General features: G+C 54.8%; 1 protein-coding gene, 1 non-coding gene and 2 pseudogenes across 3 annotated transcripts; 3 read left to right on the top strand and 1 right to left on the bottom strand.

Moving 5' to 3' along the window:
* Positions 1–1,165: 1,165 nt before the first annotated feature.
* LOC120708277 (probable 1-acyl-sn-glycerol-3-phosphate acyltransferase 5) lies at positions 1,166–5,717 on the top strand. 2 transcript variants are annotated; one of them, XM_039993470.1, is made up of 4 exons: positions 1,166–1,378; positions 3,153–3,885; positions 4,134–4,264; positions 5,016–5,669. In XM_039993470.1, the coding sequence occupies exons 2-4, from the start codon at positions 3,260–3,262 to the stop codon at positions 5,447–5,449; spliced, it is 1,191 nt and encodes a 396-aa protein (XP_039849404.1). In that variant the 5' UTR covers positions 1,166–1,378; positions 3,153–3,259; the 3' UTR covers positions 5,450–5,669. The 2 variants fall into 2 exon arrangements, with proteins under 2 accessions (XP_039849404.1, XP_039849405.1); XM_039993471.1 differs by lacking the exon at positions 3,153–3,885 and having other exon boundaries at positions 1,175–1,378; positions 5,016–5,717.
* On the bottom strand, positions 5,672–7,593 carry LOC120710202 (annotated as a pseudogene).
* Positions 6,871–6,942, top strand: TRNAD-GUC. Its single transcript has one exon. It is a non-coding gene; the product is annotated as a tRNA-Asp (tRNA).
* LOC120708276 lies at positions 7,468–24,329 on the top strand (annotated as a pseudogene).

Below are 24,329 nucleotides of genomic sequence, written 5' to 3'. Positions count from 1 at the left end.
CGTCCAAAAATTTTTGGATGTCAAATCAGCACTTTGACCGGATGTCGGGAAGACTTTTCGGACACTAATTAAAAAACTAATTTCAGAACTCACTTGGAAACCACGAGACGAATGTTTTGAGGCCTTTGACCGCGTCATTAGCACATGTGGGTTACTGTAGCACTTATGGCTAATCATACACTAATTAGACTTAAAAGATTCGTCTCGTCATGTACATCCAAACTGTGTAATTAGTTTTATTATTTAATTACATTTAGTGCTTCATATATGTGTTTAAAGTGGAGGTGAAAATTTTTGGGAACTAAACACGCCCTGAACAAATGCAGACACAGATATTAGGAGCCGTTCGGACGAGTCAAACCATCACACAAGATTTAATAAATATTTTATTTAAATTTATTTTTATATCTAAATAAATGTTTTGTATTGTTAGAATAAATTTGACTGGATTACATATGTAGATCAATTTATTAAATTAATTTAGATTCAAAACATAAAATTTAAAATGGATAGAACTAGTGTAACCGATTTGAGGGGTCACACAGCAGCGCCCGGTAGGAGCGCGGGCGGAGTGGACCATGACGAACGAACCCGCACGGCCACACACTCCCATGCCCACCCCCTCGGTCAGGGGCGGATGCACACCCCGGGCCACCCGGGCCGTGGCCCGGGGTTCGGCCCAATTTTTTTTTATTTTACAGTAGTTTTTACCTCTTGATTTGGATCAATTGCTGGAGAAGGACTTGGATCAATTGATGAAGAAGAATAAATATATTACTTCGCGATGTTGCTTTTTGTATGTTATCTATCTTTCCGTTTATATTTTCATGTATCTTTTGAACTGTGAGTTTGTGGACGTCTATACTTAAAACTCGGCCCGGGGTTCAATTCAATCCTGGTTCCGCCACTGCCCTCGGTCCGCAGCCCCAGCGTCGCGACGCGCAGCCGGCCGCCGCGCGAGGCGCGACCACGACCATGCCGTGGCGCGGGGCGCTCCCGCACCGCACCCCGAGAGCGGTCTACCCGTAGGCTGCAGCCACCCACGGCCGGCCAGCGGCTGCCTGCGGTGGAGTTCCGTTTCCGCTAAACACCGGGATTTGACCGAAAACGAAATGGTTAACCCTGCAGTGGACTGATGAAGTCATGATTACAGCGCGTGCGCAGTAGGCCGCAGTATAAAGCTCCGCTCGCCCCGGGGGGCGCGGCTCCGGTCTGCCGCCCCTTGTTCCTATCGCGTGGTGCGACCCGGGATCCCCTCGTGCTCCCCTGTCCCCCTCCGCCGCCCCGAGGGCGAGGACCCCGCAGATCCCATCGAAATTCACGGCCGCATCCAGGCCGGCCCTCACCCGGCTCCCGGCGACGACCAATTCTCCCCCTGGTATGGCATCTCTGACTCGCTGCACGCTACTGCTGTTCATCCTTTCGTTCAAGCACTCCAGTCCTGCGCTTGGACGGCGGTCCTGTTCGCTTAAGGTTCGAGGTCCGCGTCTTGGCCGGCCGATTCGGCGATGCTGGGCTCCCGGGGGCGAATTCTTGTCTCTAGGATTGTTGGTTGGTGTTTCTTGGGTTAAGCGATTTCTGTGAGCTGAGCACTCTGAATCTAACATGGAGGTGCAACTACTGTTGGCCATGGGTGGCCACTTGATGGAGCACCCTAAATATTGCAGAGGCTGAATTTCCCACTGTTAGGGGTATGTAGAATTGGAAATTCTGTGAAAGGAGGCGATATTCCTTCTACTGATTTAGCAGATAGGTAGATCGTGGATATACTTCTGTTTGCCCTCTATGCTTGCTTGCAAAGGAGATTTGTGTTTCTGAACACATGTAGAACTGCCAAACAGGAAAGGCCGTTCTCCTGATATGTTTGAATGGGGGGAGGGTAATTATGTAACTATTGAAGGCACATACAACATATTTATGCAATGTCTTGATGGTACTTTGCAGAAGTAGATTAGCTTTCTGGTGCGGTTTTATGGTTCATAATTAGTGGAGCCGTAGAGAACCACCATACACCAATTACTTTTCATTATAGCTGAACTGCATCAATGATTGTTCCGGGGGTTACAAATCTACGTTACCATCTATTCCTTGCTCTTCAAAAACGGGGATCTTTCATTTGTCCTGTGCATGCTTGGACATACATGCTGCGCAATACGACATAGATGGTTATGTGGCATTTTTGGTATATTTCAGCCTGAGTAATAGAATTTGATTTGGATATTTGGATGTGGGGTGATGATTTGTGCAATAATTGTTGCATCTGATGGAGTGTCGCGACTCATGCAGATGCCCTAAAGGCGTCAATTGGGTCGAGAGCTGATAGTTTGGTAGCCGTCAGCCGAGTGGTTGAGTTGCATATTCTGGGTGGTTGCTTCCATATGATCTTCCCAATTGGAGCTAGGATTTAGTCATCTGCAAGCTTTTGGACCAGCGCAATAACTGATTTTTAGGGCAATAACTGCCGTGTTGGATGGCATTTTCTAAACTCGCACGTATACACTAAAGCTACTAATCATCTCGAGAGTTGAGATTCGATGGAAAAGTGGAAATCTGTCGCTACTTACTAGATGCTCAGCCATACAGCCATGTGTCTGCCATTGTACAGCCTCATGCAGAGTTACGGAGAAGATGAGATAATAGAAAGGCTGGGTTTGTGTATGTGGATCATGTGTTTTCACACTAGTATGTATAAAGGTGATGTCATGTCCTGTAACGGTAGATTGTTGCTGGCCGTGATTGGCGGTCACCTTGCAATATTGCTAAGCTTCTGACGGAACTGAAATTAAGTGATACCATTTCTTGAATAGCAACAGCATGCTTACATCTGATCGGTAATGTTGGTTATTATTGGCAGTCACCTCTCAGTAGTGCTAAGCTTCTGATGGAACTGAAATTAAGTGATAAGATTTCAATATTGCTAAGCTTCTGACAGAATTGAAATTAAGTGATACCGTTTCTTGAATAGCAACAGCATGCTTACATCTGATCGGTAATGTTGGTTATTATTGACAGTCACCTCTCAATAGCGCTAAGCTTCTGATGGAACTGAAATTAAGTGATAGGATTTCTTTCAAGTAGATTGTGCTAACTCTGAAGTCTTGAATGGCAACAGCATGGTTACATCTGATCAGTAATGTTGATTTTTTTTGCAGTTGTCGTTTCTCCTACCTTCATGATGTTTAGATAATCAGCGGTGCTGGGTTTTAGCCCTGTTTTGAAATTTTAAATTCTGCTAAGGATTCAGTCCTAGCCGTGAAAGATGAATGGCTCAAATGGTTCCCAAGAGCATCATGTCAATGGAGAGGAGAAGGTAGTGCATCATGTTAACCGGCCCATTCTGAACAATGGACCAAAGCACCGTCCATTTACCCCCATGAGGCGTTGCCGTGGTGTAGCATGTGTAGCGATTATACTGTCAACAGCATTCTTATTGATAGTCTACTTGGCCCCTATTACTACTTTTGTTGTGCGGCTGTTCAGCGTGCATTACAGCCGAAAGACGACTTCCATTCTGTTTGGAATTTGGTTATCTTTATGGCCATTCTTGTTTGAAAAGATAAACAAAACCAAGTTTGTCTTCTCTGGTGAAAATGTGACTCCAAAAAGGCGTGTATTGTTATTTGCTAACCACAGGACTGAAGTTGACTGGATGTACTTGTGGGATCTTGCACTGAGGAAAGGCTATTTAGGATATATCAAGTACATACTTAAGAGCAGCTTGATGAAGTTACCTATTTTTAGCTGGGCATTTCACATTTTCGAGTTTATCCCGGTAGAACGGAAATGGGAGATTGATGAAGCAATTATGCAGAACAAATTATCAAAATTTAAGAACCCCAGAGATCCTATCTGGTTGGCAGTTTTTCCTGAAGGCACGGATTATACGTAAGGCATAATTATCTTTGAAATTAATTGTTTGTATATTTGTCATGTAATTCACATGCATGACTGAATATATACTTAATCACATATATCAATGTCTTAAATTTCCGTAGTCACTGATTACCATATCAAACATTACATGTGGTCATCCATTTCTACATTGCTTCTATGTGTTGCTTGTCATTTTATTGAATGTGCATTATTCTTCCTCTTTTCCTATATTTGGTTGCTGATTGCTCATTCTATCTTAGTGAGAAGAAATGCATCATGAGCCAAGAGTATGCTTCAGAGCATGGTTTGCCTAAGCTAGAACATGTCCTCCTTCCAAAGACAAAGGGGTTCATTTGTTGCTTGCAACAGCTGAGAAGTTCCTTAGATGCAGGTGAACACCATGTTCCCCCTTCTTGTTCCATGCATTCATGGTACATTTGCTGGCATGATTTGTGTCACTGTTGCTAGATTTTCTTTTTTCCCCCCCTTTAGCAGCAGAGTATTTATCAACTAATAGCTATAAACCTACAATAGAAAGTTCATCTCTTGAGTTTTAGAAGTTGTATCCATTATATGAGATGTTAGTTCTTAAAAATCTATATTCACTCTGTCAAATTGTTATGCTTTGAGTATGTTATAAGCATTCTTAAAACCCACAGAGGTTCTGCAAAAGATCACATGTGGACATGTGGTGTTAATTGTGAAAAATCTATATTCACACTGTGGTATTGTTATGGTTTTGACTTGACTCGAGTAGAAAGTACATGGGTTTCAGCTCCTGACATAGAATGAAATACATTCTTTACTGTAATTACCATCTAATTATAATTTTGAGTTAATGAAACGGGAGTATTTTGCTTACAAAGTGAAGTAAACGAGTCAGGCGTTGTACAGTCTCCGTGTAGTCCAGTTATTAGTATCTGAACCAGTATGTATGTACTATCATTTCCAGAATATCGCATCATTGTTACTGATAGGACCAATATACTTGAATTCTGTAACCTGAATAGTAACTGCAATTTCAACCACATAGCTACTTTGTAGTTTCCGAAGAGGTTCTTTTCCATCTCTGCAATGTGTTTTGGCTAAGTTCTACTCTTGTTTATATTTGACTCCCGAGTCCTGACATGCCGTTCTTGCAGTTTATGATGTCACAATCGCATACAAGCATCGACTGCCAGATTTTCTGGACAATGTATATGGCGTTGATCCCTCTGAAGTCCACATCCACATCAGGACGGTTCAGCTCTCTGACATCCCCACATCAGAGGACGAAATAACTGAATGGATGATAGAGAGGTTCAGGCAGAAGGACAAGCTCCTGTCAGATTTTCTCGCAAAGGGCCACTTCCCTGACGAAGGAACTGAAGGAGATCTATCCACACCGAAGTGCCTAGCAAACTTTTTCACCATAGTCGGCTTGACAGGCATCTGCCTCTACCTAACTCTTTGCTCGTCTGTGTGGTTCAAGGTATATGTCGTAGCAAGCTGCGCTTACCTCTCCTTTGTTACCTATTACTCCATACTACCACCACAACTGGTAGGGTCACCGGAGGGTGCCAAAAAGGCTGTGTAGAAGATGATGTAGCTTGTGACTGAAAATTGTATATCCGCCAAAGATGTTTTTACTGCTGGAAGTCATGGCGTGTGACCTTTTCTCTCTAAGGCGTGTGCCATCTCAAGGTTTCCTTTCTGCTGTAGAGCGATATGTGTATTGAGAATTTTTCTGGTGGTTCATCAGTGTAGAAGGGCTATTATCTGAAGGCAGTGAAACGTGCTGTGAGCTGGAGATTGAACATTAACATGACACAGGACGGAGCTCATTTGCATCCGTAGTTCCATTATATTATGTCTTGACTGGAAATGGCGATGTGCTGATCTTTTCTTTGCTTAAGAGCAACTCCAACAGATTAGGTATATATTCTAGCTAAATGAATAGGTAACAGACTAGGTAAAAAAAATAAAAAGCTTTCCTATTGCCGTGTTAACCAATAGACTCTCCATATTCTCAACGTTGGATCGTTCCAAGAAACCACATTGCGTTGTGGCATTTCCACAAACACCTACCACGCAGCATCCATGTCGTTGGCTCTGACAAGCACATCGAGCCTCCAAGGCGGCGAGCGCAGGTAGCAGCGCCGGGTTGGTGTCGAGGGCGCGCCCGTGAGGTGGACAGCCGCTGCCCCTGCCCCCAGCCCCGGCGGCCGCCACAAGCCAGCGCCTTGGGCGAGGCCCAGATGAGCAGCAGCCTCGCCGGCGCGCCCTTCCTCGACACGCCCGCGCAGCCCGAGAACACGTCGAGCGCGAGGAGCGCGAGGGAGGCCGGCGAGTCGTCGACGATGGGGGATCTCGGTGCGCAGTCGAGGCTGCCGCTGCTGTTGCTGCCTCTTGAGCTTCGTGGGGGCGCCGCGAAGGCCGCCGTCAAGCTCGTCCTCGCGCTGCGCCGGCTGCCCAGCGGCGTGTTCCTCTGCGGCGGGGCTCTGTTCTACTCCTATTACGGGGTGGTCGTCGCCGTCGCTCTCCTCGGCGCCCTGGAGGTGTCTGTCGGGTTCTGGGTCGCTTGGGAGCTCGAGCGGCGAGCCGGCGCGTGTCGACGGCGGCGGCGACAGCGCGCAACGGCGCTCCCGCGGGAGGGCGACGGAGGGAGGACGCGCGGAGGAGGACCGGGCCGAGATAGCGAGGCGGATGGGCTTGGGATAATTGCCGAGCAAGGCCGACGGGATAGCTAGCCATATACATTAGCGAGGAGGATAGCAAGTCTGTTGAATCCAGTTTTTAGTAGAATTTATCTAGTTTTAGCTAACTTATCAAAGATACAGAGTCAGTGGACCGCTGGTTCCCAAGGATGGGCTGGAGGTGTAGAGCTCCGCGCAAATTTATCAACACATTCCTTTTCTTAATTCATCACATATTGAACGCCGTTGAGGTGGATGGTTTCCTGTTGCTCTGTTGATTTTTAATTGATTAATAAATTTAACTCAAAAGCTATCCAACAAAGTCGTTGTAGTATAGTGGTGAGTATTCCCGCCTGTCACGCGGGCGACCCGGGTTCGATCCCCGGCAACGGCGAGTTTTTTCATTTTTTGCTTCTACTTCTTAGAAATGGATTTGAGACGCTTCAGTTTGTCCACTAACGCCTATAACAGTTCACTGTCCAGAAGACAAAAATGCGTCACCGTCTCAATTGAAGGCACAGAAATCAATTATGAAGTTACATGTCAGGCGCTTCCATCTTTTTTGAAAACAGCATGTGAGGAACATGTAAATCCGGGAGATTTTTTTTTTGAAAGAGACGTTTTTCTTCAAGAAAATCCTTGTGAGAAACTGATTCCCTTTGCCTTTCCAACCATCATCGTTCAGCTTTTCCAAGAGTGTAATTCAGCGAAAATCACACTCGAGCTGTTTCACCTGTCCCCTCTCACCCTCTGATAACTCCACAGCCGTTCGCCACAGCAAGACTTTCCATCATACGCGGATGCAGTGCGCAGTGCAGGCTTCTAATCACGAAGTTAATTAAAACCCCCACTGCAGTTTACAGGTTGCTCGCGTAACCCAGAACCATCCCCGTACGCCTCTACCTGACGATACCAGTCAGTACGTGGCCAGCCAGGTCACCGTGCACGGCACGCGAGCTGCCCGGCGGTTTGAACTGAAGCTGATCACCGGATGACATGGAAGGGGGCAGAGGAAGCACATGGCGTTAAGCAATGAGCACCCCATCGCCTCCCAGCTCACAACTGAGATGTGATCATGTGAGCTGGGAGCTCAAGCATGAGCCCTCGAGCTCGCCGCATCTGATTTTATCGCCCAATCCCAAGCTCCATTCCAACGTGGGATTTCCATAACCAACAGAGCAGTGAGCAGCCGCGCGCGCGCGCGCCGAAACCAACTCATCCGCCCGTCGCCTTCGTTCCCGTAGCATCCAGCACGACGCCACGCGACCCCGTCCGCCCCCGCGCATCGATCGCCTCGTCGTGCCCGTCCGCGCTGCCTCCTGCTCCTGCGTGCGCGCCGCTCCCTCGTCGAGGCGCCAAAACCTCCGCCAGCACACGCCTCCGCCGCTAGGCCAGGGGGAGGTGCAGGGCATGGAGGGCCGCGCCACGGCCAGTGTCCGCGTGGACGGCGCGCCGGCGGAGGCGACGCTCGGGGGCGGGGAGCTGCGGTGGCGCCGCGCGGGCGGCGGTGGCGGCGCGGCGGGGGAGCGGGTGCTGTCGCTGGAGCGCGACGTGCTCGGGGTCGAGGCGAGCGGGAAGGAGGTCATCGTGAGGGCCTTCGTGGCGGCGGGCGCGGCCAGGGCGAGGTCGTGCGCGTCCGGCGCGGGCGCGGGAGGGAAGGGAGTCGGGAGGCGGCGCAGGCGGGACTTCGTGCTCGAGATGGCCGACGGCGAGGGCGCCGCCGCGGCGTAGGGCGAGAGGCTGGCACGCTGCCTCGACTCGTTCGGTGCGCGTGCCTCAGCGCTCAGGCTCGACGGGAGACGGCTCCCCTGTCTAGATTTTCACCGATTGTTCACGTCTGTGCTGAAATTTCATCCACAGGCCGCCCGAAGAGATTGTTCGTCTTCGTCAACCCCTTCGGCGGCAGGAAATGCGCGAAGAAGATCTACGACACGGAGATCAAGCCTCTGTTTGAAGCTGCTGGCGTGAGCATCACAGTGCAAGGTTCAGCATGGAAATGTGGATGGTTTTTCCATGAAATTTACCAAGTTTGTTTGTTTTTTGCTCATGGTTTTTGCGGTTATATCGATCCGTTTTGTCCGTGATCTGTTTCAGAGACCGAGTACCAGGGACATGCCCGGGAGGTGGCGTCTTCCCTCGACCTTGGAAAGTACGACGGCATTGTCTGTGTTAGCGGCGACGGTGTCCTCGTGGAGGTTAGTGGCGCATCACCGATGTTGCAGCAGCCTGTGCTGTGCTCTGAATATTTAAGTGCGTAATGTGTGTTCATGGCTGGCATGCCGAGGTTTCAGAGTAGAGCGCTGACTTTGCGTTTGTCGATCCTGATTAGCTAATGCAAGTTGACTTCAATCCGATAAATCTAAAATTTCCTTTCATGAAAAAAGATAAATCTCAAATTTTATAGAGTTCATGTGGAGTGCGGTTGTTTAAGCAAATTTAAAACCGTGCTTGTTGGTTGTTCCACGGTCAACCTTGTTTGCACTTGGCATGATAATCCTTCTGTACAAATGCCTCCCGAAGACTGCCTGAAGTAGTATGTTATCTGAAGTGTACTGTACTAACACTGTGCATGGCATCAGCATGGTCTCCTGATACTGGTTCCGGACTTTAGTCCCTGGAACGTACTCTAAAAAAACATCTGGTTCCAGTCATTCTTACTGTTAAGTGTTAACATCTGCAAGGAAACGTGCAACCTGTTGCAACTTGCAAATCAGGTTTAGATTTGTTTCTCATGCTGTGATTTCTGATGTAGGTAGTGAATGGAATTCTTCAACGAACAGATTGGGAGGAGGCGATAAAGATGCCAATTGGGGTAGTTCCAGCAGGTACGAACAATGTAAACTAAAACAATAGCACATGAAAATTCTAAAAGCGACAAAACAGGCGTGGTCTTGTTGTGTGTACAGGTACAGGAAATGGCATGGCTAAATCACTTCTGCATGCTGCCAGTGAGACGTGTTCGGTTTCAAATGCTGTATTTGCCATTATCAAAGGTCTCAATTCATTTCTTTATCATGCACAAAAGTAGAATCATGGGGATTTCCTGTGGAGATCTTATGGAACACAAACTTCTCGTTACACACAGGTCACAAGCAGTCCTTGGATGTTTGTACCATTTTGCAAGGGGAGAAGAAATTTTTCAGTGTCTTGTTGATGACTTGGGGTACGCAACAGACTTACAGACTTTATAAGACAGCAGTGTCAAATTTCTAAGGAACTTTTCTGGTAGCTATCTGATTAACTTTTGAGGGGGGGGGGGGGGGGGGGGGGGAATTGTCATATGTTTGGTGGCCGACATAGATATTGAGTCTGAGAAATACCGGTGGATGGGAAGTGCACGCTTCGACTTCTACGTATGTACTGAACCATTCCCATTTCTTGGCAGTTCTTTCGTTTATCATCTCTGAAAGGTCTAGGCTTTGCTTCTTGTCCTTCCTTTTCATTAATTCGTATCCAACTCCTTGCTGACATCATTTGGATTTGTTAATTATAACCAGTAATGACATGGCTGGGACCTATAGGATCAGTTCTAGCTTCAGAAAGTTACCTTCTGGTTTTCTTTTCTTTGATTTGGGTCTTGATGCCTGAAGTTCGTAACAAGCTCTAGCAAGGTTTCAGGCTGTGGTTCGCATTATGAACTTGCGAAAGTACTGTGGAAGTATTCAGTTCGTGCCTGCCCCAGGCTATGAGTCGTATGGAGAACCTGTCAAGCAAGTCGAGAATTCCATCGTAGAGTCTCTGGAGCAAAATGGAAAATCCCACCCGTCTTCTTATCCAGGCCCTTCAGTTGAGTTTCAAGCTTCAGACTGGAGGTTTGCTGATGGTCCATTTGTTGCAGTTTGGATAAACGACGTGCCATGGGCTGCCGAGGATGTCATGGCAGCTCCTGAAGCAAAGGTAACCGAATAGTATCCTCTAGCAATAGTAATACTTTATTAAGGGCGCCCCTTTCCTTTAGTATTTCGAAATATGTGATTATGCATGATTGGTACAAAAACCATCATCTATTCGAGTGTTAAGTTCATATGCTTCTTCAGGAGTGTTTTATATCAGTCTTCAATTTAGTACATTTAGCTCAAGGAAGTGGTTGTGTTGCAGTTCTCAGATGGCTATATGGATGCAATCTGTCGGTACCCCAGGACTGGGGTACCCCCTCTTGCTGTGTCTAGGCAAGGGCCTTTGTAGTTATCCTTGACTACATCCAAACAGCTGGACCCCTGCGGTCCGAAGTCCTGTTCCCCCGACAACAATCCGGAACTGTTCCACGACTGGGGAAGGTCCAGAGACGCCACGTGTCCCGGGAGAGGCAGGCACTCAAACGCAAGTAGCTGGGGCTCCGGACCTCCTGAGGAGTCCGGACCCCCGCGGAGTCCCGGACCCCTCATGGGGTCCTGGACCACCTGTATAGTGACCGGACCCCTCTCTGAGGGAAGAAGTCGACGCCCTGCCTCAGGGCGGTCCGGAGCCGACACGTGTCTACAGGCACAAGGCCGCTTACTAAGCCTCACCCACCGCTGCATTCATTGTGGTAGATGGACGTCCGCATTGTTGTAGCAGAAGGCGAGGCGTTTCATTGACCAGGGGACACTATTGATCGCGTATTACCAAGGTAGTGGAGCCGCTGGCGCCGCCCACGCCACGCCTGCCAGTCTGCCATAGCAGATGGATACGACGGCTCGGTTTCGCCCATTATGACGCCTACATAATAGCCTCAGCAGGCCACGCCGCAAGCTACGCTACTCCAACGGGCACCTAGCTGACGGGACAAGGGAAGACCCCCCCTGGGTCAGAAGAGCAGCAGTACGCATATCGGAGGAAAAGATTCGTAACCACTGTTGTCTTTTAAGTACTCTGCGCAGTATGCTGCACAGCACGTTGGGCCCACTTGTCGGGGCCCAACGTCCAATGTATCCGCTCCCCCTTGATCTATAAAAGGAGGGGGCGCCGCTAGAAGACCTCAGGCTGGGTGAGTGCCAAGGCCAGCAGAGGAAAGGTTCATACACACCACCAAGAACAAAACATCTCCCAGTGGACATAGGGTATTATGCTCCGGCGGCCCGAACCACTCTAAATCGTGTGTTCTTGAGTCCTTGTCTCAGCATAGATTCAGCCCCATCGCCTAGTACTTCCCCGAGTACTCCCTCACAGGGGAATAGGCGGGTGCGCTCCGCCACCCGGCTGTGGGTACCCCTAGAAACCCCACGACATTTTGTGGCCCCCGGGCCCACCTAGGGAGAGGTACGAACCCGCGGGTGGGCCACTATCGTGATGTGTTTCCACGCAAGCTCGATTGCGTTGGTGTGCTCATGCAGAGAGCGGGTGCTCCGGACCCCTGAGGCTGGAACACCTGTTGCCAGGTTCAGGTACTAGAGCGCTCTCCTCAGGGCGACGAGGGTGTAGGCTTAGGGTACGGAACCAAGCTAAGCGGCTACACAGCCCTCGGATCGCTCAGGGAGCAAGCACCACTTTCCGGACCCGGCACTTGGAGCGACCGTGGCGAGCGGTCTCCGCCGGAGCGGGTCACCGGAGTGGACTTGGGGCGACCGTGGCGAGCGGTCTCCGCCGGAGCGGGCCACCGGAGTGGACTTGGAGCGACCGTGGAGAGCGGTCTCCGCCGGAGCGGGCCACCGGAGTGGACTTGGGGCGACCGTGGCGAGCGGTCTCCGCCGGAGCGGGCCACCGGAGTGGACTTGGGGCGACCGTGGCGAGCGGTCTCCGCCGGAGCGGGCCACCGGAGTGGACTTGGAGCGACCGTGGCGAGCGGTCTCCGCCGGAGCGGGCCACCGGAGTGGACTTGGAGCGACCGTGGCGAGCGGTCTCCGCCGGAGCGGGCCACCGGAGTGGACTTGGGTCGTTGCTGACGATCCGATGAAGCATGTTACCGGACCTCATGGTAAGATGCAAAGAAACCAAGCCTTATACTAGAAGGGAGCCCGGGACTCCTAAAGACAGCAGACTCGGATACTAGAGCACTTGTATCAGGGTAGCGAAGTACGTAAACTTAGGGTACATTACCAGGCTAAGCTACGCAGATCTTCTCTACCCCAGGATACAAATACCACTTCTCCAGAGCAGGTCCTTAGGGGTCCGGACTGCCTTCCAGCTAGAAGGGGTGTCTTCACCTGACCACAAGCCAGCAACTTAACTTGGATTGTTAGCAACAAGGGAAACTCCGTTCAAGAGGAAAGAATAGTTAAACCAAGGCGAATAAATGTAATCAGGATGGAGCCTAGGTAAAACTGAGGAAGAAAATCTCCTTTATTATTGTGGTTGTCACGGTATACATCAGAGGTCGGGATTACGAGGTCGGACCTCCACCGCTCCGGACCGCTTTTTGCCTGTTTGTGTGATAGGGCTAGAGGTCGGGTTTACAAGGTCGGACCTTGACCGCTCTGGACACACACGTAGGCGCCACGTTTTTACAAAGGAGGAACTTTCTCTTAGTCTTTTCTTAGGAGTAACCTACGGCTGCATGCTATACAGCATGTCCTTCTCCGGTTGGAAGTGGTGCGACCACTCCCGAATTCTTCATAGTCGTCGGAGGCGAAGGCGCCCTGGATGTGCCTGAACCGCATCATCCAGCATCACCTCGGGAGCTCGGGGGATCCCTCCTTGCCTAAGAGCTGTCACATGCTTATATGGCATGAGACAAATTCTTTGGCTTTGAGTGGGAGAGGCCCCCAGCCGTGGTCGTCGTCTGCCGATGGAAACCAGACGCCCTTGCGCAGCAGATGGACCGGACGTGGAGCGCGGAGAGGTGCGGTCGTTCGCCGGCTTGTCCTTGGTGCTAGCGCCAGGGGTCTCCGCGCCTGGCGACGGGGCCTTGTCTGCAGCAGCACCGAGCTACGCTGAGGCGGATCTCCGGTGCTGGCGACGGCCGGACGACACGGCCAACTTCCTCCGGGATGGCCGTCGGCTCCGGGCTCCATGTTGAGAGAAAGCCTTGAGCCGACGTCATGCCGTCGGAGAGGAAGGATGGCCATTGCTTGAGAGAAAACCTTGAGCCGACACTGGGATGGCACGGGGCAGCACGCGACAGGCGTCGTCCCCGCGCACCACCGTGCCGGCTCTGAGGCATCGCAGTGGCGACGCACAGCAGGTGCAGCTGCCGTGCACCGTCGGACCGAGGGCGCTGGCGCCCCAGTGCCACAGCATGCGGCGTGGGTGCCACCATGCCCCTCTTCATCTTCTTGTCCGTCGTTGCCGAGGATGAACACGGCCCCAGAAGCCTGAAGATCCAGCCAGCGCCTATTCCTCCCCACGGACGGCGCCAAAATGTCGTGGTGCTGCAAACCACAGCCGGGTGGCGGAAGGCACCCGCCCTAGCCCAGAGGGTGTATACTCAGGGGGTAGCTAGTCTTAGATCGGTCTTACTCAAGAACACGAGGAACACAGTAGGATTTAAAGTGGTTCGGGCCGCCGGAGCGTAATACCCTACGTCCACTGTGTGTTGTATTGCCTTCCCACGAGAGTGAGAAGGTTGCGAGAGCTTGAGTCAGTATGGATTGTCCTGTGCACAGCGAGCGCCTCCCTTTTATATCTCAAGGGGGTGCGTACACAGCTGTTGGATCCCCGACAGGTGGGTCCAACGATGCAGTATAAAATAACGTACTTGTTCATACATTATGGCGTCGCAGGCAAAGGAGATCTCTCTCTTGGATTCCCTCGCCTGCTCCCGGAGCCCTTCGTCCATCATGTCCTGGCGTTGTCTTGTCAGGTCGGGCCTGTCGTAGCTAGCGGCACCGCTCGCCACACTGCTTAAGCGGGTGGTGTAGCTTGCGGCGTAGGCGGCATGATGGAAAAGTGTCGTGCTGTCATATCCATTTAATGCTGCAGGCGGGCTCTGCGCGGGTGCGGCACAGGCGGCTGCACTGTGCTCCTTGGTAATACGCGGTGCTCAGCGAGGCCTGACAAGGCTGTCTTGCGTACCGCGGCAGCAGAGCACGCCTTGTCCACCACATTAAATGCGGCAGGTGAGCGAGTCTTCCTGCGGAAGACTCGCGCACGATCCCGCATCTCCGGGACACGTGGCGGCTCCGGACCCCTACACGGTGAGGGGAGTCCGGACGGGCGCAGGAGGTCCCGGACTCCTCTGGGGGTCCGAGGCCTCGGCGGTCAGCCCGGAGCTTCCCTTCCTTAGAGACACGTGGCGTCACCGGACCCATCCTCAGGCGGGGAACGGTCCGGGGCCGTTGGCCTGGTGAGGGAAAAGCCTGGCCTGTGGGGCCTGGCTACTCCGTCTTTCCCGCGCAGCTACGGATAACTACGCGGGTCCTGCCTTGCTGCAGTAAGAGTGGGTATCCCTGTTACAGGGTACCGACATACAACACACAGTGGACGTAGGGTATTACGCTCCGGCGGCCCGAACCACTCTAAATCCTGCTGTGTTCCTCGTGTTCTTGAGTAAGACCGATCTAAAACTAGCTACCCCCTGAGTATACACCCTCTGGGCTAGGGCGGGTGCCTTCCGCCACCCGGCTGTGATTTGCAGCACCACGACATTTGGCGCGCCAGGTAGGGGGATCAGCTGGTCGCAGTTCATCTTTTCTTCGTCCCCATGGTTCGCGTGGATGACGTGGAGATGACAGAGGGTGTGGCATCCTCCACGCCACATGCCTCTCGCGTTCCTGCTCCAGGGGCAACTGTGCCTGTGGAGCAGCCACCACTGGCGGCTGGCGCGCGCCGCTCGCCGGCAAGAGTCAGGGCGCCCATCAAGGGCCCCCTCACAGGCTGCGAGCGGCGGAGCGCTGGCAGCGGCTAGGGAGTTGCTTCGCAACCCCCCGGCTGAGGCAGCCTCGCCAGACGCCCTGAAGCAGTGGCGGGACGACGTCGACCGTCTCCTCCACCTGGCTCAGGCCTCCCCCAGTTCTGCAAAGACTGGGCAACGACCTCCGCCTGGCAACGCGGTGGTACCTTACCACCAGCGTCAGGGCGGTGCGTCGGCATCTGTGCGCTCCCCTACCGTGAGGGGTGCACAAACAGAAGACTTGCCGGCGGAGCTCAACCGCCGGCGCGCGGGGTAGGATGCCCGCATCGCTGTCGAGAGGGCGCGAGAGCGCTGTCTCAACATTGAGGGACGCAACCTCAATGTTGATCTGGACGCGGCGGCACCCAGGCCTCCGGTGAACGCCCGGATTCAGTCAGGCGCACCAGTGGCCGGGGTGGGCTGTGCTGCACTTGCGGAGCACCTCCGCGCCGTGGCGTGGCCACCCAAGTTCCGCCCCCACCTGCCGGAAAAGTACGACGGTACTACTAACCCGTCAGAATTCCTGCAGGTGTACGTTACCGCCATCACAGCGGCTGGTGGTAACGGCGCCGTAATGGCAAGCTACTTTCATGTAGCCTTGTCTGGGCCAGCCCGGACCTGGCTCATGAATCTCACACCTGGGACGATCCAGTCCTGGGAAGAGCTCTGTGCGAGGTTCACAGCGAACTTCGCCAGCGCCTACCAGCAGCATGGTGTGGAGGCACACCTTCACGCCGTGAGGCAAAAACCCGGGGAAACGCTTCGGGCCTTCATCTCGCGCTTCACCAAGGTCCATTGTGTGCAGATTTGGCGTCCCAAACCGCATCATCGCGGACAACGGGACCCAATTCAAAAGCAGACTCTTCCAAGAGTACTGTGAGGACATCGGCATCCAGCTATGCTTTGCGTCCGTAGCACATCCCCGCAGCAATGGACAGGTTGAGAGAGCGAATGCAGAGATCCTCAGGGGACTCAAGACCCGCACCTACAATTGCTTGAAGAAGCATGGTGCCAAATGGGTTGACGAGCTTCCGTGTGTACTATGGGGCAACCGGACCACACCCATCCGAGCCACCGGGGAGACTCCGTTCTTCCTGGTCTACGGGGCTGAAGCATGCCTTCCCCCAGAAATTCACCTGGGCTCACCACGGGTCCAGGCCTTTGACGAATCCATGCAGGAGCAGCTGCGGTGCGACGACGTGGACTTCGTTGACGAGCGAAGGTGGCGAGCAGCAATCCGAAATGCACGCTACAACCAGGCGCTCCGGCGCTATCATCAACGGTTCGTGCACAGTAGGGAGCTCCGGGCTGGCGACCTCGTCCTCAGACGGATCCTGAACCGAGCGGGGCTCCACAAACTCTCCTCCAGCTGGGAGGGGCCCTTAAAGGTTACAGAGGTATGCCGGCCCGGATGCGTTCGCCTCGCCACAGAAGACGGAGTGCCGCTGCCCAACCCATGGAACATAGAGCATCTGCGTAAGTTTTACACCTAGGCAGAGCAGGGAAATAACTTTTCCTTTGTAATAAGATAGAGTTAGCGTGCGGTCCAGAGCGGTTGGGGGCTACCCTCGTAAACCCGACCTCTGGCATCCATCGCACTAGCGGCTAACGCGCGGCTCAGAGCGGTAGAGGTCCGACCTCGTAAACCCGGCCTCTGGCATCCATCGCGCAAGCCATGTACATCGAGATTGCAAAGGAAAGATTTTCTCCTAGTTCTGTCTTTGTGTCAAGGTTAAATTACGCATTTCGATTCTCGGAATTTTCGCTTTTTCTAACCCCCGCGGGACCTCTACTCTTGTTGCTGCAACTAAGATCTGCATTGAGCTGCTGGACTGCCGTACAGATCCGGACCCTCTTGCTGCTGGAGAGGGGTCCGGACCCCTAGGGACCTACTCTGGGGAGCGGATACTTGTTTCCTAGGGAGGTTTGGAGCCCAGTGTAGCCGCTTAGCTGGTTCCGTACCCAAAAGCCTGCACACTCCACCACCCTGTAACGAGTGCCCTAGTACCTGGAGCCGGGTAATTGGGGGCCCGGACCTCGCCCCAGCTCAAGAGCTGGCTTCCTAAGTCCAACACGGCATGTCCAGCACTATATCTCAAAGGATCGAGCATAGCAAAGTGACCTCACCCACTGCTGCGAAGGGTCTGGGACGATGAAGCCAGGTCCGGAAAGATCGTGCTGTTTCCTGGAATGGTCCGGAGCCCTGCGTAGCGCCTTAGCCTGGTTCCGACCCTAAGCCTACGCACTCCCCCACTCTGTAACAAGCACAGAGCTACCTGGGCCTGCGCATCTAGAGTCCTGGACCTGGTACCAGCCTGGGATTGGTCAGGAGTGAGCCCCGCGGGTCTGCTACTAAGCTATAACTTTGAAGTGGTACACAGGTTAAAACCTGGCTAGTGGTAGTCAGTCTCCAACCATTGAGCCTACCTACCAGGGGGTCCGAGTATCTGCTTCAAAGCTTTCCTGCAGGATAAGAGCCAGTCTCGATGGTAGACAGGCTCATAGCAACTGAGTCTCTCTCCCAGGGGGCCCAGGGCATCCGCCTTGTCCCAGACATCATGGATGAATTCTGCATGCGTCAAATAGCTAAGTTGCAGTATCGTTGCTACTATATAAGCAAACTTGATTCTTCTATCTGTACTCCTGTATACTACACAGGGAACAAGGCGCTTGATCGTCTTGCAGGCTATGCAGCCCTATGCCAAGGAGGTCCGGAGTATCTTCTACGGCTCAGATGGCAGACAGGTCGAAGCAACTGAACCTATCTGCCAGGGGGCCAGGGCGCCGGGGTGCTGCATATTGCAAGTCAACAACTGACAAACAGCTAAGTTGAAGTTTTTTCTGCTTCAAAAATTTCAGCTAGTACAAAGTTTGTTACATAATGCAAAAGGAAAAAGATACAATGCCCAGCTCAAGGGTCTGCAGGCTCTCGCTTGAAGTAGGCGGCGACGAAGTCAACGACCTCCTGCACGCTGTCCCGAGCGGCGGCCTCCGTCTCCGCTACAGGGCCATCGACCACGGGCGCCAGAGAGATGGTCGGATCGTGGCTCCGGAGGCAGGTCAGGATGTGCTCCGCCACCAGCCGGATCAGCTCGCGGCCCTCGGTTTCAAGCTGTCCGGCAAGGACTGGCCCCAGGCGCTGGGGCCTATCCGAAGCAGAACTCAGCACCGGGAGGGCGTCAGCTATTGAAGCTGGCGGCTCCGCCACCTGGATCGGGCTCAGACCAAGCGGCACCAGCGCCAGGCTCGCTTCGGTTGCCCAGTCAGCGATCCGCTGGGCCTCAACGCGCTGGTCTTCCTGGTGCTTCCGGACCGCCTCCCGGGCCGCCTCCCGGACCGCCTATTGCACCCGGGTGTCCAGAGCCGCCTTGGCCACCTCCACCTCGCGGGACCTCTCCTCGAGCTCGCGGGACCTCTCCTCGAGTTCGCGGGACCGCTCCTCCAGCTTGGTCTCCCTCTGCTCCGCAGATACCTTCCGCTTCTTGAGCGAGTCTCGCTGGCGCCCAAGCTCCTTCTCTATGCCGGTGGCGTGAGCCTCCCGCTTGGCGAGGGACTTCCGGCCCTCCTCCAAATCCGCCTCGTCGGCAGTCAGCTGGCGGGCTCTCTCCTGCAGTTGTTCACGCCATCCCTGCAGAGTCGGAGAGAAGACGTCGAGCTCCTGCCTCCGGACCTCGAGGTCCTCGCTGCGAGTCTCCAGCTCTGACTGCTGGGCTGCGAGGTGGGCCTCGAGGTCGGACCGTTGAGCAGCAAAGCCAACAACCTCCAGGGTGAAGTCCCGCTCCCGCTGCGCCAAGGATTTCTCTCGGTTTGACACCGCAAACTCTCGATCAAACACCTTCCTAAGGTTGGCTCGGTAGGCCTCTTGGTCCGCCTTGAGCTTTGACCGAGTTTCCGCGGCGTGGGAGGCTTCAGCCTTGGTGTGCGCCTCCAGACGGGTGTGCCAATCGGAGAGGCGCTGACGCTCGCTCTCCAGAGCAGACCACTCCCGCCGGAAGGCCACCTCGGCAGAGGAGGTTGCCTCCTCGATCGAACGCCGAACTCGCAACAGCACCTGAGGAAGCGGAGTCGCATCCTCCTCCGGAAGTTGAATCTGCAGGAGCCGCCTGCCAAAAACCACCTCCAACTCCTCCTCTGCGGCAGGACCGGAGCTGGAGGTAGGGGCTTCTGCCGCAGCACTTGTCTCCGGCGCCTCTGCTGCCGCCGAGTCGGGCGCGGCCGGGCTCAGCTCCGGCGCCTCCGCTGTCGCCGAGTCGGGCGCCGCCGGTCCCAGCTCCAGCGCCCCCGCTGCCGCCGAGTCGGGCGCGGCCGGGCTCAGCTCCGGCGCCTCCGCTGTCGCCGAGTCGGGCGCCGCCGGGCCCAGCTCCGGCGCCCCCGCTGCCGCCGAGTCGGGCGCGGCCGGGCCCAGCTCCGGCGCCCCCGCTGCCGCCGAGTCGGGCGTGGCCGAACCCAACTCCGGCGCCCCCGCTGCCGCCGTGGCGGACGCGGCCGCATCGGGTGCGGCTGCGCCCTGCACTGGTACCTCCACCACCGTGTCGGGTGCGGCTCCGCCCAGCACTCGCGCCTCCGCCGCTACGGCGTCGGGGGCCGTGGCGCCCAGAGCCGGCTTTTCAGCCACCACGGCATCGGGCGCGGCTGCACCCAGTACCGCCGTTTCCTCCACCGTTGTGTCGGGTGCGGCTGCGTTCAGTATCGGCGCCTCCACCGTCGCCGCGTCGGGCGCGGCTGCACCCAGCACCGCCGCCGCCGCCGCACTGAGCACTGCGGAGTCTAAAAATGGCACGCTAGTCAGCTCCATGCCACGCACCATGGGGTTGGCACAAGACGCCGTACCTGAGGGCCCCGCACCTGCTGCCGCCGTCGCTGTCGACGCCAGGGCCGCCGCCGCCTGGGCACCTGCCAATGTGCCAGCGACGGTAGAGGAAACGCTGGGGCGGGAAGCCCTGGTTGCAAAGCAGAAAAGCCATCAAAAAAGAAAAAAACAGAGCACCGGCACAAAGGAGGAGAGCAGAATGACACTAACCCGGAAGTACCGGGGACCCAGCGTCCCCGGAGCCCGGGCCTCTTCTCCTGCGGCTGCTCCTGATGCTGCTGCTGCCCCTGCAGCTGCGATGCAGGCGCAACCCGGGCTTGCTCCCGCTGCTGCTGTCCCTGTGGCTGTGGCATGGGCGCAACCCGAGGTCGCACCAGTTGCTGCTGTTGCCGCCCGCGTGCCTGCTACCGCTGCACTTGCGGCTGCTCTTGCTGCTGCTGCTCTTGCTGCCGGCGGGAAGAATTCCTTGGCGGCGATGGTGGTGGTCCAGTCGCGCCAGAGGACCCGTGGGGGCCGGCAGCCCGGGAGCTACCCTGGCCTGCGCCCTCAGAAGACCTCTGGCGCTTCGCGGCGGGCTCCGAGACTAGGGTCCCGTCGCCACGGAGTAGCCTCCGCCGGCCTGCGTCTCCCGATGACGCACCGGAGCTGCTCTGTGCCCGGTTGGAGCCGGCCGCGACCGCACTGCTAGCCGCGGCCTGCTTCCCCTTTGTGGTGGCACCGGACCCCGCAGCGCTCAGCGTAGCCTGATCCCCGAACGTGCCAGGGATCCGGAGCCCACGGTTCGGGTCACCTCCGGTCTGCCGTGGGGCCAGTCCCCCGTCGTCCAGGGTCGGCAGGGTAGCCAGCACCGCCACCCTCGCCGGGTCCTCGCAGAGGGGGACTATGCTCTGCGGAAGGATCAGGTTCTCCGGGATGAAGGTGTCTCCCGTCACGTTCCGCACCAGGACCTCCAAGGCCTCCTGGGTCAGGTCGCTTCCCTCCCCGCGGTGGGTCCTGTTGCAATCGTTGAGGCCGGTGAAGCTCCACGCCGGACGCGGCCGCTGTTTCAGGGGGGCGATCCGGCGCTTCACGAAGTCGCCGAGCACGTGCCATGAGGTGAGGCCGCTCTCCGCCAGCGACCTGATCTTGTCCAGTACGGAGTCGAACTCCGGCTGCAGCGATGGCTTGGCCCTCCAGGATGCTTTGTCGGAGGCGGGCCCCGCGGTCGGCAGGGCAAGGCGCTCGTTGGCTTCGGTGGTGGCGATCACCCAATCCCTACGCCACTCCTCCCACCTTCCGCCAGCAAGGCCGGGAATGTAAGGAGTCGGCAGGTCGCTCCTTATCTGGAAGTAGTACCCTCCCACTTCGTCCCTGCTCCTTCCGGACCTCACCAGAATGAAGAAGTAGCGGAAGAGGATGACGCAGGGACGCACTCCCACGAACATCTCGCATAAATGCACGAAGATGGACGCCAGGAGGAGGGAGTGGGGCGTCAGATGCTGAAGCTGGAGGCCGAAGTCTTCCAGCAGCAGCAGTAAGAATGAAGAAATTGGCAGTCCCACGCCGGCGGAGACGTGCGAGGTGAATAGCACGAACTCCCCGGTGCGGAGGTTGCCAAGGGGAACCGAGCCTGCTCGCACCCCCCAGCCGGTCTCCTGAGCACTCCACCCAAGCAGGCGGCGCACTGTGTTCAGCTCTCCCTCGGTCTGGAAGCGACGGGGATGAACAAGGGATGCCATCTCTTGGTGGAGTGAGAAGGGTGCCTGTGTAGGGGGGAGAGAAGGCAAAAGGGCGCAAAGGCTGGAGGAAGAAGACGAATGCGGGAAAGCAACCGCGGAATGTGGTGCGCCCCGTTATAAAGCCTGACTCAACCGGCGCGCCCCGGAACCGTCGCCGAAACTCAAGCGACGCCCGCGCCTAGAGTTAACCGCCCAGTCCATGACGTGGGGGCCCAGGCCCACCTGTCAGGGAGAGCGGGTAATCAACGGAGGTGTGAAAAGGCGGGATCCGAACCGTCGCCCGCGCGCGTGGAGCAAGGCGGAAGCTGAGCTGACGTGCGCGCATTAATCGCAAGCGTGGCCGAGCTTTTCGGGAGCTGCGCCGGTGGTAAATGATCCGTTTACTCCGGCCGCAACAATGCCGAACGTCGCGCGTGTGACTAGGTGAACCACTGATCGTGGGGCCCAAAGTCAGTAAGCCGTTGCGATGTGATGAGGCAGCAACCAACCCGACGGGTAGTCAAAGCCGGTCAAGACCCCTGCAGAAAGGAACTTCGAGCTATATAGAGCCAAATCGCAGAAGTGGCCCCACCTGTGGGTTCGTACCTCCCCCAAGGTGGGCCCGGGGGCCACTGTCGGTACCCTGTAACAGGGATACACACTCTTACTGCAGCAAGGCAGGACCCGCGTAGTTATCCGTAGCTGCGCGGGAAAGACGGAGTAGCCAGGCCCCACAGGCCAGGCTTTTCCCTCACCAGGCCAACGGCCCCGGACCGTTCCCCGCCTAAGGATGGGTCCGGTGACGCCACGTGTCTCTAAGGAAGGGAAGCTCCGGGCTGACCGCCGAGGCCTCGGACCCCCAGAGGGGTCTGGGACCTCCTGCGCCCGTCCGGACTCCCCTCACCGTGTAGGGGTCCGGAGCCGCCACGTGTCCCGGAGACGCGAGATCGTGCGCGAGTCTTCCGCAGGAAGACTCGCTCACCTGCCGCATTTAATGTGGTGGACAAGGCGTGCTCTGCCGCCGCGGTACGCAAGACAGCCTTGTCAGGCCTCGCTGAGCACCGCGTATTACCAAGGAGCACAGTGCAGCCGCATGTGCCGCACCCGCGCAGAGCCCGCCTGCAGCATTAAATGGATATGACAGCACGGCACTTTTCCATCATGCCGCCTACGCCGCAAGCTACACCACCCGCTTAAGCAGTGTGGCGAGCGGTGCCGCTAGCTACGACAGGCCCGACCTGACAAGACAACGCCAGGACATGATGGACGAAGGGCTCCGGGTGCAGGCGAGGGAATCCAAGAGAGAGATCTCCTTTGCCTGCGACGCCATAATGTATGAACAAGTACGTTATTTTATACTGCATCGTTGGACCCACCTGTCGGGGATCCAACAGTTGTGTACGCACCCCCTTGAGATATAAAAGGGAGGCGCTCGCTGTGCACAGGACAATCCAGACTGACTCAAGCTCTCGCAACCTTCTCACTCTCGTGGGAAGGCAATACAACACACAGTGGACGTAGGGTATTACGCTCCGGCGGCCCGAACCACTCTAAATCCTGCTGTGTTCCTCGTGTTCTTGAGTAAGACCGATCTAAGACTAGCTACCCCCTGAGTATACACCCTCTGGGCTAGGGCGGGTGCCTTCCGCCACCCGGCTGTGGTTTGCAGCACCACGACACAATCATACTCAGAGATTGTCCAAAGGCTGATCTTTTAGCTCTACTGATGAAGATGAGCGACGGGAGTTATGTCAAATCACCATATGTTACATATCTCAAGGTTAGTTTTTCTCATCCACTCACATTTGGATATTGCAACATAAAGTGACGTTTTCCCAAAGTTTTTAAAAAATAACATAGTAGGCTATATTTTAACTGAATATTCTAATGACTGATGCAATAAAAGGCACTTCAAGTTATGTCTTGTTGCGAGTGCAGCACTATTCAGGTCTTTCATCTTTTCTCAACACCCCCCTACTGTGACTTTTGCAGGTGAGATCTTTTAAATTATCTCTGGGCCAGCTTGTTGAGAACCCAAAAAGGGGTGGAATTATAGACGTGGACGGTGAGGTAATTGCTAGAGGAGACGGAACGTATGGGAAGGACCGACACCAAGATATGATGGCTTATGGCCCTCCTATTCAGCTGACAGTGCATCAAGCATTGGCTACCATATATGGCCCTAACAGAATTCGGTGAAAAGATCGGCATTGACAAAAAAAAGTTCCTATGCCAAGTTTTAGAAGAAAAATGCTCAAGTAGAGAGACAAGAGGAAAGGGATCCTCAGTTCTTTCCCCGCAAACCAGTGAAAGTCAAACCTATAAAAAGTTGACTTTTCCTAGCATTGTAAAAGGGCTCCATCTCCTAAGGTTAATTTGTTCCTTCCTTTTTGCCCTTTCTCCTATCTCCTAAGGTTAATTTGTTCAAGACATCATGTCAATTGTTTTTATTGCTGTTTAATAATTTTATGATTTATTCTTTGCGAGTTGTAACGAAACAACCCAGTGTAGATACTGTTCACATATCA

Source organism: Panicum virgatum, chromosome 5K (assembly GCF_016808335.1).
Source record: "Panicum virgatum strain AP13 chromosome 5K, P.virgatum_v5, whole genome shotgun sequence".
NCBI classification, from domain to species: domain Eukaryota; kingdom Viridiplantae; phylum Streptophyta; class Magnoliopsida; order Poales; family Poaceae; genus Panicum; species Panicum virgatum.
This window is presented reverse-complemented; position numbering and strand designations above follow the sequence as displayed.